General features: G+C 39.9%; 1 protein-coding gene and 1 pseudogene across 1 annotated transcript; both read left to right on the top strand.

Annotated features, from left to right (window-relative positions):
* The first annotated feature begins 7,426 nt into the window (after positions 1-7,426).
* On the top strand, positions 7,427-10,672 carry LOC130038606 (inorganic pyrophosphatase-like; annotated as a pseudogene).
* Positions 10,673-12,684: 2,012 nt separating this feature from the next.
* LOC130038674 (olfactory receptor 6C74-like) lies at positions 12,685-13,623 on the top strand. Its single transcript, XM_056130517.1, has one exon. It carries the CDS (start codon positions 12,685-12,687, stop codon positions 13,621-13,623), a length of 939 nt encoding a protein of 312 aa, XP_055986492.1.
* The last annotated feature ends 323 nt before the right edge of the window (positions 13,624-13,946 follow it).

Here is a 13,946-nt window from a genome sequence, read left to right on the forward strand (position 1 = left end):
TACCAGTAATACTTGAGGTATTATGTCTCATGGACTTTCCATGAAAACATGCCAGTGAAGGTGGTAGGCTGGGGGAGGGGGTTATGAGAAGAAACTTGGTAACATTGGTGGAGGAAAGTTGACACTAGTGGTGAGATTGGTGGTAGAACACTATATATCTAAAAATCAACTATCAATAACTGTAAATCATGGTTCTTAAATTAAGTCAAAATATTTAAATATACCAGCAATTACAGTGGGGTTAGAACATAACAGTTTTTATTCAGAATGCTGATCAATATCATACAAACTCCTGTATCATACAAACTCCCCATAACACAGAAACATGCATCCATATAAGTTTTTAAGAATATTGAGACTAGTATTAATATTGGATCATAAGCAGGCTTATTTTATTGAAAATAATTTTATTATTATGAAAATTTTATTATTATGAAAATATTATATTGCATCAGTTTCAGATGCATATTGGTGAAATGCAAGATGCTTATTAATTATATCAAGTTCATCACTAAAAATCTAACTATATACTTCATTAAATGTTCCTTTCTTCTGATTATATAGTCTCTTTAATCCTCTTCTGGTTACCACTAATTGGTCTTTACTTTCATTTTTATTCAAGCATGGGGAAATTAAATGTTTTTCTACACAAATATCCACTACTGAATGACTAAGTTGAATTTAATATGTAGGATATCTGCGGACCTTAGAAATGAATCTGTTTTGTAAGTTTTGGGATACTTATGAATTTCTCAGCAGGATTTCTCGAGTGCCCAAATGAAGCCTCTCAAAACTCTCCCTTTACAACTTATTAGATAGAAATTTACTGTTATCAAAGGGAAAAGATGAAAGATGTGTGATAGAAAGCAGAAAACAAATTTATACAACTTTCTATAGAAAATGTGATCTTTTGGCAGGGCTTGAGATAACATTCACCAAATAATAATATAGCAGTCTATCATGAAATTAGTTTCAAGGGTTCTGAGATACAGTATGGGATTGATTTATTTCCACATAAACACTGAGGATATCTGAGTAATTAGACGTATTGTATAGGAGCAGGTGAGACATTGAGGTTATTTGAGTAATTAGACATTTTGTATAGGAACTGAGGAGATGTTCCTTGTTGGGGTTGGACTGAGCTACCAGGATGAACCCATGTAAACTGCTCCGCACAAGGGCAGGAACATAGGGACCCATGAAAGTTGGTGAGATTTCTCGTGTGTCCTGACTGGTTTGGATGAGGCTGAACATCTTTTTCTTTTGGCTGCCTTAGTAAATCATTTCATAAATTTCGGTATACTGAAATTATCAGTCGTCCTTTTCTCACAGATCCCTGGAGGTTACTTAGCCTGTTTGTTGTCAGTATGCGGATCCTAGGTACTTTGTTTTTCAGTATGCAGAAAAGCTTTCAGTTTTGCATGTTCTTCCTGTAACTCCTTTGTTGATGACTTCACTATATCCAACTGTAGGATGGCAATAAAAGGAGATTTCGGGGCTCTCTACTTTCGTCACAGGTCTGAGAGAACCTGGGCCCCCCATCACATACATTTCTTTCACGTTCCTTGTCTCAGTGCCTCCAACTGAATGGACGTTCATGCAACAGTTCCTTTACTACATGACATAAACAACATAAATTAATTTTCTCACCGTTATAGAGGCCACAAATATAAGTATAATGTTGTGTTAGGGTACATATCTGTGCATACTTATCTTCCTGGTTTGCAGATGTCTGCCTTTTCACTGTAAGTATATAAGGTCTAATCTTTGTGTGCACACACACCTGGTATCTCTTCCTCTTATGGAAATATCAACAATATTTTATTTGATCTTTATTAAGTCAGTTTTTGTCTTAGCACCATAAAAGTTACTGTTTTGATAAATATATGTGCCCACCATTACTGCAACATGCAATTTACCATCCTAACAAATTCCCTTTGTCTCACCTATTTGTCTTTTCCCTTTTACATCCCAGTCTCTATGCCTTAGATATCTTATCTGTCTTTTCTATTCCTCCCTTTTTCTTTCCTTTCCTTTTCCTTCCTTTTAAAATTTTCTTTTCGATTGCATTCGTCTGGGGAACATAAAGCAACAAAATGGGAGACTAACACCCAGGAATGGCTGTGATTAGTACCAGGAATTTTGCTCCATGACTTGGAGGCCAGCCACACGTGCTAGGGGGAAAGGAAGCTCAGATAGAGAAAAGAGCACCAAATAAAGGGTGTTGGGAGGATCCTCCCAGGGTGGGAGAAGCATGCTGAAAGTAGACTATAGACCAAACATGATTGCCACTCAATACCTCTCTTGCAAAACACGGTACCAAAAAGAAGAGAGAGAGAACAAGGGGGAATGCCCTGCCACAGAGGCAGGGTGGGACAGGGGTGGGGGGTGGGGGGTGGGAGGTATGCTTGGACCCGTGGTGGTGGAGGATGGGCACTGGTGGAGGGATGGGTACTTGATCATTGTATAACTGAAACCCAAGCACAAAAATTTATAAGTCTATAACTGTACCTCATGGTGTTTCACTAATAAAAAAAAAAGAAAAAAAGAAAATTTTCTTTCCTCTTTATTTCTCTCCCTTTCTTTTTCATTATCTCTTTTTTTCTCTTTCTTTCTTTTTCTTTCTTCATATTGCTATAAGCTTCTCAATACAGCTTTTGCTGTGTCCTATATGTTCTCATGGCTAATGTTCATCATTATTTGTATCCTGAAAAATATTATTTACTCTTTAATGATCTCTTTGACCCAGAGTTGTTTGGGTCAAAGTATTGTGTTGTTTAGGTCCCAAATTTTTAGATTTTCCAGATTTCTGCTTATTGCTTAGTCCCATCTTCAGAGCATTGTGATCTTAGAGTATGCTTGGTATGATTTTTAGTTTCTTGATAGTTTTGAAATTTGGATTATGTTCCAGCTTGCTAGTCAATCCTGGACAATGACCAATAGTTTTTACGATGTATTTGCAGATGATATGATACTATTCCTAGAAGATCCTAAATAGCTACAAAAATTACATAGAAACAATAGATTTGTACAGTAGAGTGGCATCATACAAAATCAATACCCCAAAGTCCATGCCTTTTCTCTATACAAAGTGAAAGAGAAGAGAGGGATAGTATTTTTGAAAAAGCAACAACAAAAAAACCCATTCACTATTGTGACATGGAAAATCAAACACTTTAGAATCACTTTAGCTAAAGAGGTGAAGGACCTATACAAAGAAAACTATAAAAGCTACTTCAAGAAAGAAAAGAGGGCAAGAGGAAATAGAAACGCATCCTTGCTCATGAATCAGGAGGATTAACATTGTCAAAATGGAAATACTCCCCAAAGAATTATACAGATTCCATGCAGTCTCTATAAGGATACTCATGATAGTTTTTAAAGAAATATATCAAACACTCCTGAAATTCTTATGGAAGAACAAACCCCCATGGATAGCTAAAGCAATCCTGGTATTTAAAAAAATGGGAGGCATCATCTTCCCAACTTCAAACTGTACGACAAAGTGTTAGTAATTTAAAAAGCATGTCATTGAATTGAAGACAGAGGGGCAGATCAGTGCAAATAGAGTTGATATCCTGACAATGACCCTCAAATATATGATCAAAAATATAAAATCTTTGATAAAGGAGAAACAAATTGAAGTTGAGCAAGGAAAGCCTCCTCAACAAGTGGTCCTGGGAAAACTGGGCAGCTAGATGTAAAATAATGAACTCAGACCCCTAACACCAGGCACAAAAGTCAGTGCAAAAAAGATTAATGACCTCAACATCAGACCTGAATCCATAAGGTACATGCAGGAAAATATAGGCAGAACCTTTTATGTCATTGAAGTTAATGGCATCTTCAAAGATGAGACACCACTAACCAAGAAGCTGGAACTGAAATAAACAAGTTGGACTACATTAAACTAAGAAGCTTCTGCACCTCAAAAGAAACAGTGACCAAGATACAAAGACATTGGAAAAAAATATTTATCCAGTACTCATTTGATAAGGGGTTAACAATATCCGAGATATATAAGGGACTGTTAGAACTTTACAAGAAACAAACATCCAACCCTGTAGGATAACATTGGGTTTGTCCTTTCAGCCTTGCCGCAGGGAACTTAGTTGACCTTAAAGCAATGTCCTTTCTGTATGGATACAGAAATACAGTTTTTTTTAATTTATGTAGGAGTGCTGCTATTTATTCAGCCACTGATTAGTTGATTGAATTGAGCATGAACTCCACAGGAAGACAGTTAATATTGTGCTTTGAAACTTGGGAGTTGATTGACTCCAATAATATTTATTCCTGGGCATCTGCTCTCTTGACTCAGTTGCCCTTAGTTCATAGCACCCCAAAAGCAGGGTCCCAACAAGGGACTGAATTGGACCCAGGGCAAGCTGTGAGCTACCCTGGCATCGAAATGGGCCAGGCCAAAGTGCCACGATACTCAATTATAAATTGAGGGCATGATCATGGACAAATGCTGTCGTGATCCAAAAGTAAGGAATGACGAGACTAGGACCCTGCTGGGCTAGGAAGACTAACCTGGCCTGAGGACTGTAATATATATATATTTTGATGTCACGGTCCTCCCGTTGTTCATCGATTTGCTCGAGCGGGCCCAGTAACGTCTCCATTAGAGACTTTGTTGTTACTGTGTTTGGCATATCGAATACGTCACGGGGAGCTTGCCAGGCTCTGCCATGCGGGCGAGATACTCTCGGTAGCTTGCCGGGCTCTCTGAGAGGGGCGGAGGAATTGAACTCGGGTCGGCCATGTTGGCCACTTGTAAGACAAACGCCTTACTGCTGTGCTATCACTCCAGCCATATATAATATATATTAAAGATATTTTACATCTCACTATATATATATATATATATATATATCAGAATATATAGTGAGATGTCTCAGGAAGAACCAAACTGTAAGTTTGTTTCTTACTGTGCTCATACAGAATGACATTGCTAGAAATATTAGAAGTAGACTTACTACAACTATTTAAGTAGATTACTAGCTGAGGAAAGAATACACCCTTGTTGGAATCCCACCCTTGAGCAGATCTCCTAGTAATCTGGAAAAAATCTCTTTAGATGAGATTTAATCCTTGAGCTAATCTCCTCGAGGAGTGGTCTGACCACTCTTTACTGATTTGTTAATGTTCAACCCACCTTTGTGTCACCACCCTATGTGATTGCTATATAAACTAAGACTGTAAGCTCGAAGGGGGCTTGGGCTCCAGAGAGCAGAGACTGAGGCTCAGGCTGAGGCTTGGGCAGAGGCTCAAGCTGAGGTGCGGGCTGGGGCTCAGGAGCTTGGGCTCCAGAGGGCAGAATCAGAGGTGAGAGTGAAGATTGGAATAAACTACAATTGATACTGACCAGCCTGGCCCTCGTTCATTCCTTTGCCTGCCCATCGCCATCGACCTCCCTGAGGTGGGGGAAACGGCTCGAGACTACCAAACGTGGCCGGCGGGAGAGATAGAGCGCCGCCAGACTTCTGAAAACACACATGCCTCTGTCTCATTTTTATTCAGAAATATAATACAAGAATTGTCACGGTCATGGTCCTCCCGTTGTTCATCGATTTGCTCGAGCGGGCCCAGTAACGTCTCCATCATGAGACTTGTTGTTACTGTGTTTGGCATATCGAATACATCACGGGTAGCTTGCCAGGCTCTGCCATGCGGGCGAGATACTCTCGGTAGCTTGCCGGGCTCTCTGAGAGGGGCGGAGGAATAGAACTTGGGTCAGCCATGTTGGTCGCTTGTAAGGCAAATGCCCTACCGCTGTGCTATCTCTCCAGCCCATACAAGAATTAAAAACATTTATTAATAATGTATACATTAATAAAATGCTCTTATATTAAATCCTGAATATTTATATAGTCTGAATTTTCAGGAACACAGCGGTAAAATGGTATCAAAAATAGTAAGATTTTTCAGAGTAAAATCCATATTTGATATTTGTTTTTCTTTCCATAATACGTTTATCTCAGATGCAACATACAAAATTGTTCCCTCATTTTGGAAAGTGCCTTTTAATTGTCTACCTAAAGCCTAAGAGAACAAGATGCAATAAAAATTTCCAAATATATGGGAATATGATGCCTTCAGCAGATCAACCTATACCTATGGGGCAGGTGCATCAGCAGCCTGATGGTACCTTCAGACTTCCAGAGACCCCAAAATTGCTGCTGTGCCTTTGGCCAGGTCGCAACAACTTGGGGTCAAGTTTATGAAGAAATTAAAAGGCCAAAAATTAGGTATATGGGAGACACATCTACAAACCAACTTCGGCTCAGCTATATAAGCTCATTTATTGACCTTATTTCAGAGACCCATAAATCTCAAAAGAGACCAAAAGATGCAGTTAGGCCCTATAGCACAGAGGTAGGCGGAAATCATGACTGAGAGCTTCAGGCTTGTATGGATGGAGACTGGGCCTCCTCCTCCCAGATCCCCAGTTTTCTAGTAGCTTTGCAGTCACACCCACAAAATGACCCTGGCTCCATGTAATCTCATCAACAGCCAAGACCCAGGGACTGTAAACTAAAACTCCTGAAAGAGAGTGCCGCAGAAAGTCCTGACCAGCATCAGGCTGTCTTCACTGGGGCTCCCCAGAGGAGAGCTGATGAGAGACCTCCACACCTCAAGGGATCCAGCTCCAGCAGCCAAAAAACTCCACAACCCAACTGCCGCTACGCTCAAGGCCACTCCCCTCATGCTATGGCCAACCCTCACACATGAGTGAAGTCCCACGGAACCCAGGTAAGGCAGAAATTTGTGACCTGGAACTCTGGGCTCAACAGAACCAGGAGCAAAGATCCTCTGCCTGCTTTCCCCAGTCTCCAGCGACCCAGGGGTCATGCCCACAAGTCACCACCTGCTGACTTCAGATAATATCGTCACTGGCCACAATCCAGATCACATGGCTGCTTCTCCTGAAAGGGGTCATAACATTAGGTCCCATAACCATGCCACCGGTGTCCACACCAGGCTGTTTCACACGGGGCACCCCAGAGGGAGGTGGGTGAAAGCCCTCCCCACCCCAAGGGACCCAGCTCTGACAGCCTCCACAACTTCCACAACCCAACCGCCACCATGCTCATGGCCTCTCCTCATGCACTCAGGCTGAGCCTCACATATGAGTAAACATATTCCTGGACCTCAAGGCAATGAAAACAGCCTAGAGACACATTCTAAAACACTCCCTACCCATTCTCCATAATTACCACACTACATTTGATGGGGTTCAGATACTAGGCAACAAATGATAGAGGGATATATATATGCATATATACATATTTTCATATTCTTTTACAAAGGAGTTTTGACCTTCTTAAAAATGACACATGACACATGGTTCCTTTTTAACATTTCTTCTATTGGCAGGCTGGTGGCTCCGCAGCTGTGGCAGTGATTTCTCTCCCAGAACATGAACAGCTTCAGTAGTGAGGAACATGCTGCATTCCTCTCCTTTGAGTACTGTGTTTTCTTCAAAAATGAGACAGGAGTATATATATATATATATATATATATATATATATATATATATATATCACTGTAGCACTGTCCTCCCATTGTTCATCGATTTGCTCAAGTGAGCCCGTAATCTCTCCATTGTGAGACTTGTTGTTACTGTGTTTGGCATATCGAATACTTAACGGGTAGCTTGCCAGGCTTTGCCATGCGGGCGAGATACTCTTGGTAGCTTTCCAGACTCTCCGAGAGGGGTGAAGGAATTGAACCCAGGTCAGCCGGGTCAGCCGGATGCAAGACAAACGTCCATGTGTATCCATATCTATTTCGTGATATTTCCATTTATGCTGATAAGAATGTGTTCCTCATGGTCATGGAAGTACCACACTGGATTAACGCAAAGTGGAGATTTGCTACAAAGGGTTGTCTAAATCTGATTTAATGAGACATGAAAAAGGAAAGCTGCATTTTGTGACAAATTTGTTCCCTAAGGGATACACCTGGAACTATGGGAACATCATTCCATAACAGATTTGGGAAGACCCAGGACACAATGACAAACACAGTGACTGTTGTCGTGTGAAATTGAAAGCAGGTTATGTGACAGAGGTGAAATCATCTGGAATGAAGTTCTTGACATATTGTCTATTACCATGAAAGGGAGACTGACTAGAAGGTCGTTGTCATTAATGTGGATGATTCAGATGTGGCCAATTTTAATGGTATTAATGATGTCAAGTGGCTGAAGGCTAGAAGTGACTGTGTACTAGTTTAGAAGACACAAGCTTCCTGATGGAAAGTCAGAGAACTGTTTTGCTTTCATTGTGGACTTAGAAGGAATTTCTAAGTAAATGATGGTTGGAGGGCTTGCTTGAGATGGTAAATGCGTGCTGAAATTAAACTATGGACCAAATATGATGGCTGCTTAGTACCTGTATTGCAAACCATAGGACCAAGAAGGAGAGAGAGAGTAGAGGAATTGTGCCTGCCACAGAGGCAGGGGTGGGAGGGTGGGGGAGGAGGAAGAGGTGGAGGTGGTGGCAGGGATACTGGAAACATTGGTGATGGAGAATGGGCACAGGTGGAGGGATGGGTACTCGAACACTGTATGACCAAAACATAACCGTGCAAGTTTGTAAGTCTATAACACTATTTCACGGTTATTCATTAAAATAAATAAATAAATAAATAAATAAATAAAATGAGTAGACTAAAGCACACACAAAAAAGTAGTTCACAACTGGTTACTGAAAGGATGCAGGGCCATCTTAGAGCACTGATCACCAAGAAAACTGATGGGAAAGGAATCAGTTGCAGGAACATGACAGTGTGTGAATCCCTTCAAGTGCGATCCTGTTGCTGCCAAAGCCATCATGGATGCTTTAGTACCACCATGCAAAACTGCCTGCCAAGAACCTGCCAAGATGTTCAAAAGTGGCTCCATTACCAGAACTGTCTGTCAAACACTGTCCTCCTGTTGTTCATCGATTTGCTCAAGCAGGCCCAGTAACGTCTCCATTGTGAGACTTCTTGTTACTGTGTTTTGCATATTGAATACTTTCGGTAGCTTGCCAGGCTCTCCAAGAGGGGTGGAGGAATCGAACCCGGCTCGGCAGGGCTGGCTGTGCGCAAGGCAAATGCCCTACCGCTGTGCTATCACTCCAGCCCCATTACCAGAAAAACTAAGAAAATGTCCTGAAATGCTAGATGAAATTTCTGAATCCTAATCATCTGAAAGTATTAGATACAAAGTAGTTTTCCAGAGCTTTAAAAAAATTGTAGAATTAATCTAGGTAAAGCAAATTCGGCTATGACCAATCCAATATATTGGAATTTTATTCATTTAAAAGCATTTTTTTCATATCTTCAATTAAGAAAACTTTTATTTTGTGCTAAAATATCAAAGTGATTGTAAATTAGAGGCCAATTGTGGATAAATATACATATTCAATAAGTACATATTGGATGCATATGTTTCTCCCACGTTAGGAAATAAAATTATATTACTGAAAAAAATTTCTTCTTTTCCCTAAAAGCATGAAAAAATAAAAAAAAAACACCTCTCCCAAAAGCTTAAGAAAAGTCAGGGGAGTATCATAATTTTTCATGATAAAATCTAATTTTATCTTCTCTCTGACTTACATAAGTACTTCACACAAAGAAAATCATAGAAACCCTTGAGAAATTAATCATATAATTTCTTTAAAATTTCTTGACATGGCCATCTGGGAAACAGTATACAACAGAATATAGAAAGATCAATGTAAAGGTTGGGTTAGTATTTCAACAGTGACCAATTAATTATCCCCATGGCACCAGTCCTACTTTTAGTCTCTGCCTCTCTTCCTTCATCCTCTTGCAATATTTAGGAGTTCTGGGCTCTCTGTTCACTGCCTGGGTACTTTCTGCTTGGTGATAAAAAATAATTTGTGGCAAATTTATCACAGGTGTCAGGTCTGAGTATCTGAAATTTTCATTTGACCCAAGAGAACAAGGATGCATCCCTATCTTTAAAAAAAAAGGTGAGGATATGATGGAGGATAATTAGACAAAAGAAGATATCTTGGGATATATGCACCCAAGACTGTAGAGAAGGGATATGGGCACTTTTGTGGAAGATGTGGTATAGTAAAATTACACCCCTAAAATATTCATGTATTTGGAAACCAATCTTTTTTCTTCTAATAACTGCAGACATGAAATAAAAGCTTTGTCTAGTCATCTTCCTGGAATGGTCTCAGGAGAAATGTGATGATCCCATTATCTGGTTAAGAAGTGGTCCTTACTATTGCATGTTTGGGTGTGTTCCACTGATGGAAACAGAGCTAGCCCTTTTATGAGACCCTAAAAAATCCAGAGAGGCGGGGGGAAATGTGATTACTCTATTATTTCTGCTTTATTCTGGTACTGCAATAATCTAGCTTCCATGGAACCTTGTGGTGTAAAGAGTTCTATACTCCAGGGCTTTGTCAACCAGGAACACTGACAATATGACAATGAGCCTTCTACTCTTCTCTTCCCTCATCTCAGATCAAGTTCTCATTTCTTGCAATAGGATTGCTGCAAGGAGTGGGATCTCTACCCTTACCAGGTGTCTCCTTATGTCCCTGGATCAGGAGTTGCAGTGACTTGGATAATCTACCTCTATCAAGTTGAACAGAAGCCAGGGTTCCTTCAGCCTGTCCTTGGGCAGTGTCACTAGAGGTAAGTACTTTGATTGCATAAGCAGCCTGAGAACTTGGCTAAAGGGATTTTGTAGTATAGATACACTCTATCCTGTAGACACTCAATTCTTATTATTGAGATACTAGAATTAAACAAGTCATTACTGATGGAATAATCACAAGAATATACATTGAGCATTTATAAATGAGTGAATGTCTGGTAGCAAGAATGTCTTTTTATCTCTCCTGCTAATGAGCACGAGACTAGCAAGAGTGGAATAAATCTTTGATTTACTAGATTTTTTGTATTTGAACATCTCAAATATTTTTGTTCTCCATCCTTATTCTATAAAACCTGCTAAATTTTATTGTTTAATAAGTTAATACAATGTGAGAGAGTAAATAAGATAACCATGACCTTTCATATATGATTAAAAACTTATTTAATGTGCATCATTCAATTTTATTTATATAATATATGATTAAAAACTTATTTACTGTGTATTGTTCAATTTTATTTATATAGTTAATCCATACTGGAAATTATCTTAAGACTCTACACATACAATGAATGAGCTACCACTTAGGCATATTCCTGCTCCGCCTCCCAGATTTGTTCTTTTAGCCCCATTTTGAACCATACTCAGTGGTGCTCAGGATTTACTTTTGACTATTTGCTCAGGATTCTCTCCTGGTTGTGCGCAGGGGACCATATTTGCTGCTGGAAATTGATCCCGGCTCTTCTGCATGCAAAGCAAGCACTTACCCATTATATTATCTCTCCAGTTCTGTCCTAGAGTCATTCTAATTTTAAAATATATTGCCACAATACTAACAAACAACAAAGTTATTGGATTCAGACATTGGTTTAGAATCCAAGTTATGTGTTTCTGCCTTTATGGAATCACCAAACTTCAACATTCCTACAGAAAAACAGATGCAACCATGGGGCACATATATACTCATTTTTATTATTGTGGAGTCTAATGGAAATACAGACTTTCAGTGACCAGAATAGTATCAAGAGTATCAAACCCTCTGTAGTTATTGTTAATGATGATGATTAGGAATAGGATTTTATTAAATATATTAAAAGATAGGTACAAAGGAAATTTTGTAAATTTATGACATTTATCAGTGGTTGTGTTTATTTACAAATTGATAATGTAAAATGCAAAATCTCATAGAATTGCAAGTATAGATTTATAATATTGGCTGATTATCATGCAAGTAATTCTTTTTTTTATAATTTTTATTAGTGAGACACCATGAGGTATAGTTGTAGACTTACAAATTTTGTGCTTGGGTCTCAATTATACAATTGTCGAATACCCATCCCTCTACCAGAGCCCATTTCCCACCACCACGGGTCCCAGTATCCCTCTCACCCCACTCCCCTCATCCCACACTGCCTCTGTGGCAGGGCATTCCTCTTTGTTCTCTCTCTCCTTTCGGGTGTTGTGGTTTGCAAAAGAGGCATTGAGTGGCAATCATGTTCGGTCTATAGTCTACTTTCAGCATGCTTCTCCCATCCTGGGAGGATCCTCCCAACACCCTTTATTTGGTGCTCCCTTCTCTATCTGAGCTTATGCAAATAATTCTTTCAGGTGATCATTGTGTATTTAAGAGTACAAAGCTGAAGAGAGAGTACACAAAGTATTTTTAGAATCATAATACTAAGATACAAATTTTAGTAGCACATAGGAAACATCGACATCTCATTGAGAGGAAATTAAATGTTTTATATTAATTTGCATACCAATATTAATGGATATACTTTCATTCTTCATTCTATAAAGTGTGAAACTGAAGTTCACGAAAGTAAACTTTCCAAATATAGCCTCTCTCACAGGAGTTAGAACAGAGGATTAAACTAATATAGAGCAAATATTCCTTTTATTAAGAAACACTTGGCTGTACTAATTTGAAATATGTCTTTCCACCTTGTTAAGTTACCAGTAACCTTATTATATGAGTCTTTAAAATACTTGTGATCACAGCGATACCTTTATTGTAGAATAAGACGGTGATACACTGTGGAAAGAGACTCATGGAAGTGAGGAATGAGACAACTGTCCAAGAATTCATTTTGGAGGGGTTTCCTGCTGTCCAGCATCTGGGAAAGGTTCTCTTCCTGGTGCACCTGCTGGCATACCTGGCATCCATGGCAGGCAATGCGGTCATAATCACCATCACCTGTATTGACTCCAGGCTCCACACACCAATGTATTTTCTGCTCAGTGTTTTCTCCTTTCTTGAGTGTTGCTGCACAAGTACTGTGATTCCGAAGTTGATGGTCATCTATCTTTTAAGGAGACAAACAATTTCCTTTGTTGCCTGTTTCACACAAGCTTTTGTCTTTGTATCTCTGGGAGCAGCAGGTTTCCTCCTCATGGCAGTGATGTCTCTGGATCGGTACCTGGCCATTTGCAGGCCTCTGCATTACCCAACTATCATGAACTTGAAGACTTGTCTTTTATTGGCTGCCACCTGCATTTCTTTAGGCTTTATTCTTATTGCTGGTCTGGTGGTGAAGATTTCACAGTTATCTTTCTGTGGTCCCCATGTCATCACTCATTTCTTTTGTGACCTTGGCCCTCTGATTCATCTTTCCTGTTCTGACACCAGATTTGTTGAAACCATGACCTTTGTTCTTGCCTTGTTTATCCTTTTGACATCCCTCATCATAACCATCATCGCTTACAGCAACATCGTAGTCACAATCATTCGTCTCCCATCAGCCAAGGAGAGACAGCGAGCTTTCTCCACCTGTTCATCTCACCTCATTGTTCTCTCTCTGATGTATGGTAGCTGTGTCTTTATCTATGTGAAACCCAAGCAAACAAACAAGGTGGAATCCAACAGGGAGGCTTCCCTTGTGGCCACAGTGGTGACCCCTCTGCTGAACCCTGTCATCTACACTCTACGGAACAAGCAGGTCCACCAGGCTCTGAGGGAGAAAATGTGCATAGTAAAAATGTCACGATAAAATGTTCAGCTGCCTTTAGAGTTGCTACAGAGAACTATGTGGCTGCAATCCAGCTGATGAAACTGTTCACAGAATTCCTAGTGAAGAGTCTCTGGAAGTAATCACTTGTCAGTTGCGGCAAAACATAAATCTCAGAGAGAGAGAGAGAGAGAGAGAGAGAGAGAGAGAGAGAGAGAGAAGAGAGAGAGAGAGTCAGAGACAGAGAGACACAAAGAGAATGTGGGAAGAAAAGTGCTTGCCATAGAGGCAGGTGGAGTGGGGATGAGGGGTGGAGGGGAAACTGGGGACATTGATTGATAGGTGGTGTACACTGTACACTGGTG

The sequence above is a fragment of the Sorex fumeus genome, unplaced genomic scaffold (assembly GCF_029834395.1).
Source record: "Sorex fumeus unplaced genomic scaffold, SorFum_2.1 ptg000078l, whole genome shotgun sequence".
Lineage (NCBI taxonomy): Eukaryota > Metazoa > Chordata > Mammalia > Eulipotyphla > Soricidae > Sorex > Sorex fumeus.

What these genes read in the sequence shown, in the direction of transcription:
- LOC130038674 (XM_056130517.1), top strand. Translation starts at nt 12,685, where the DNA reads ATGGAAGTGAGGAATGAGACAACTGTCCAAGAATTCATTTTGGAGGGG.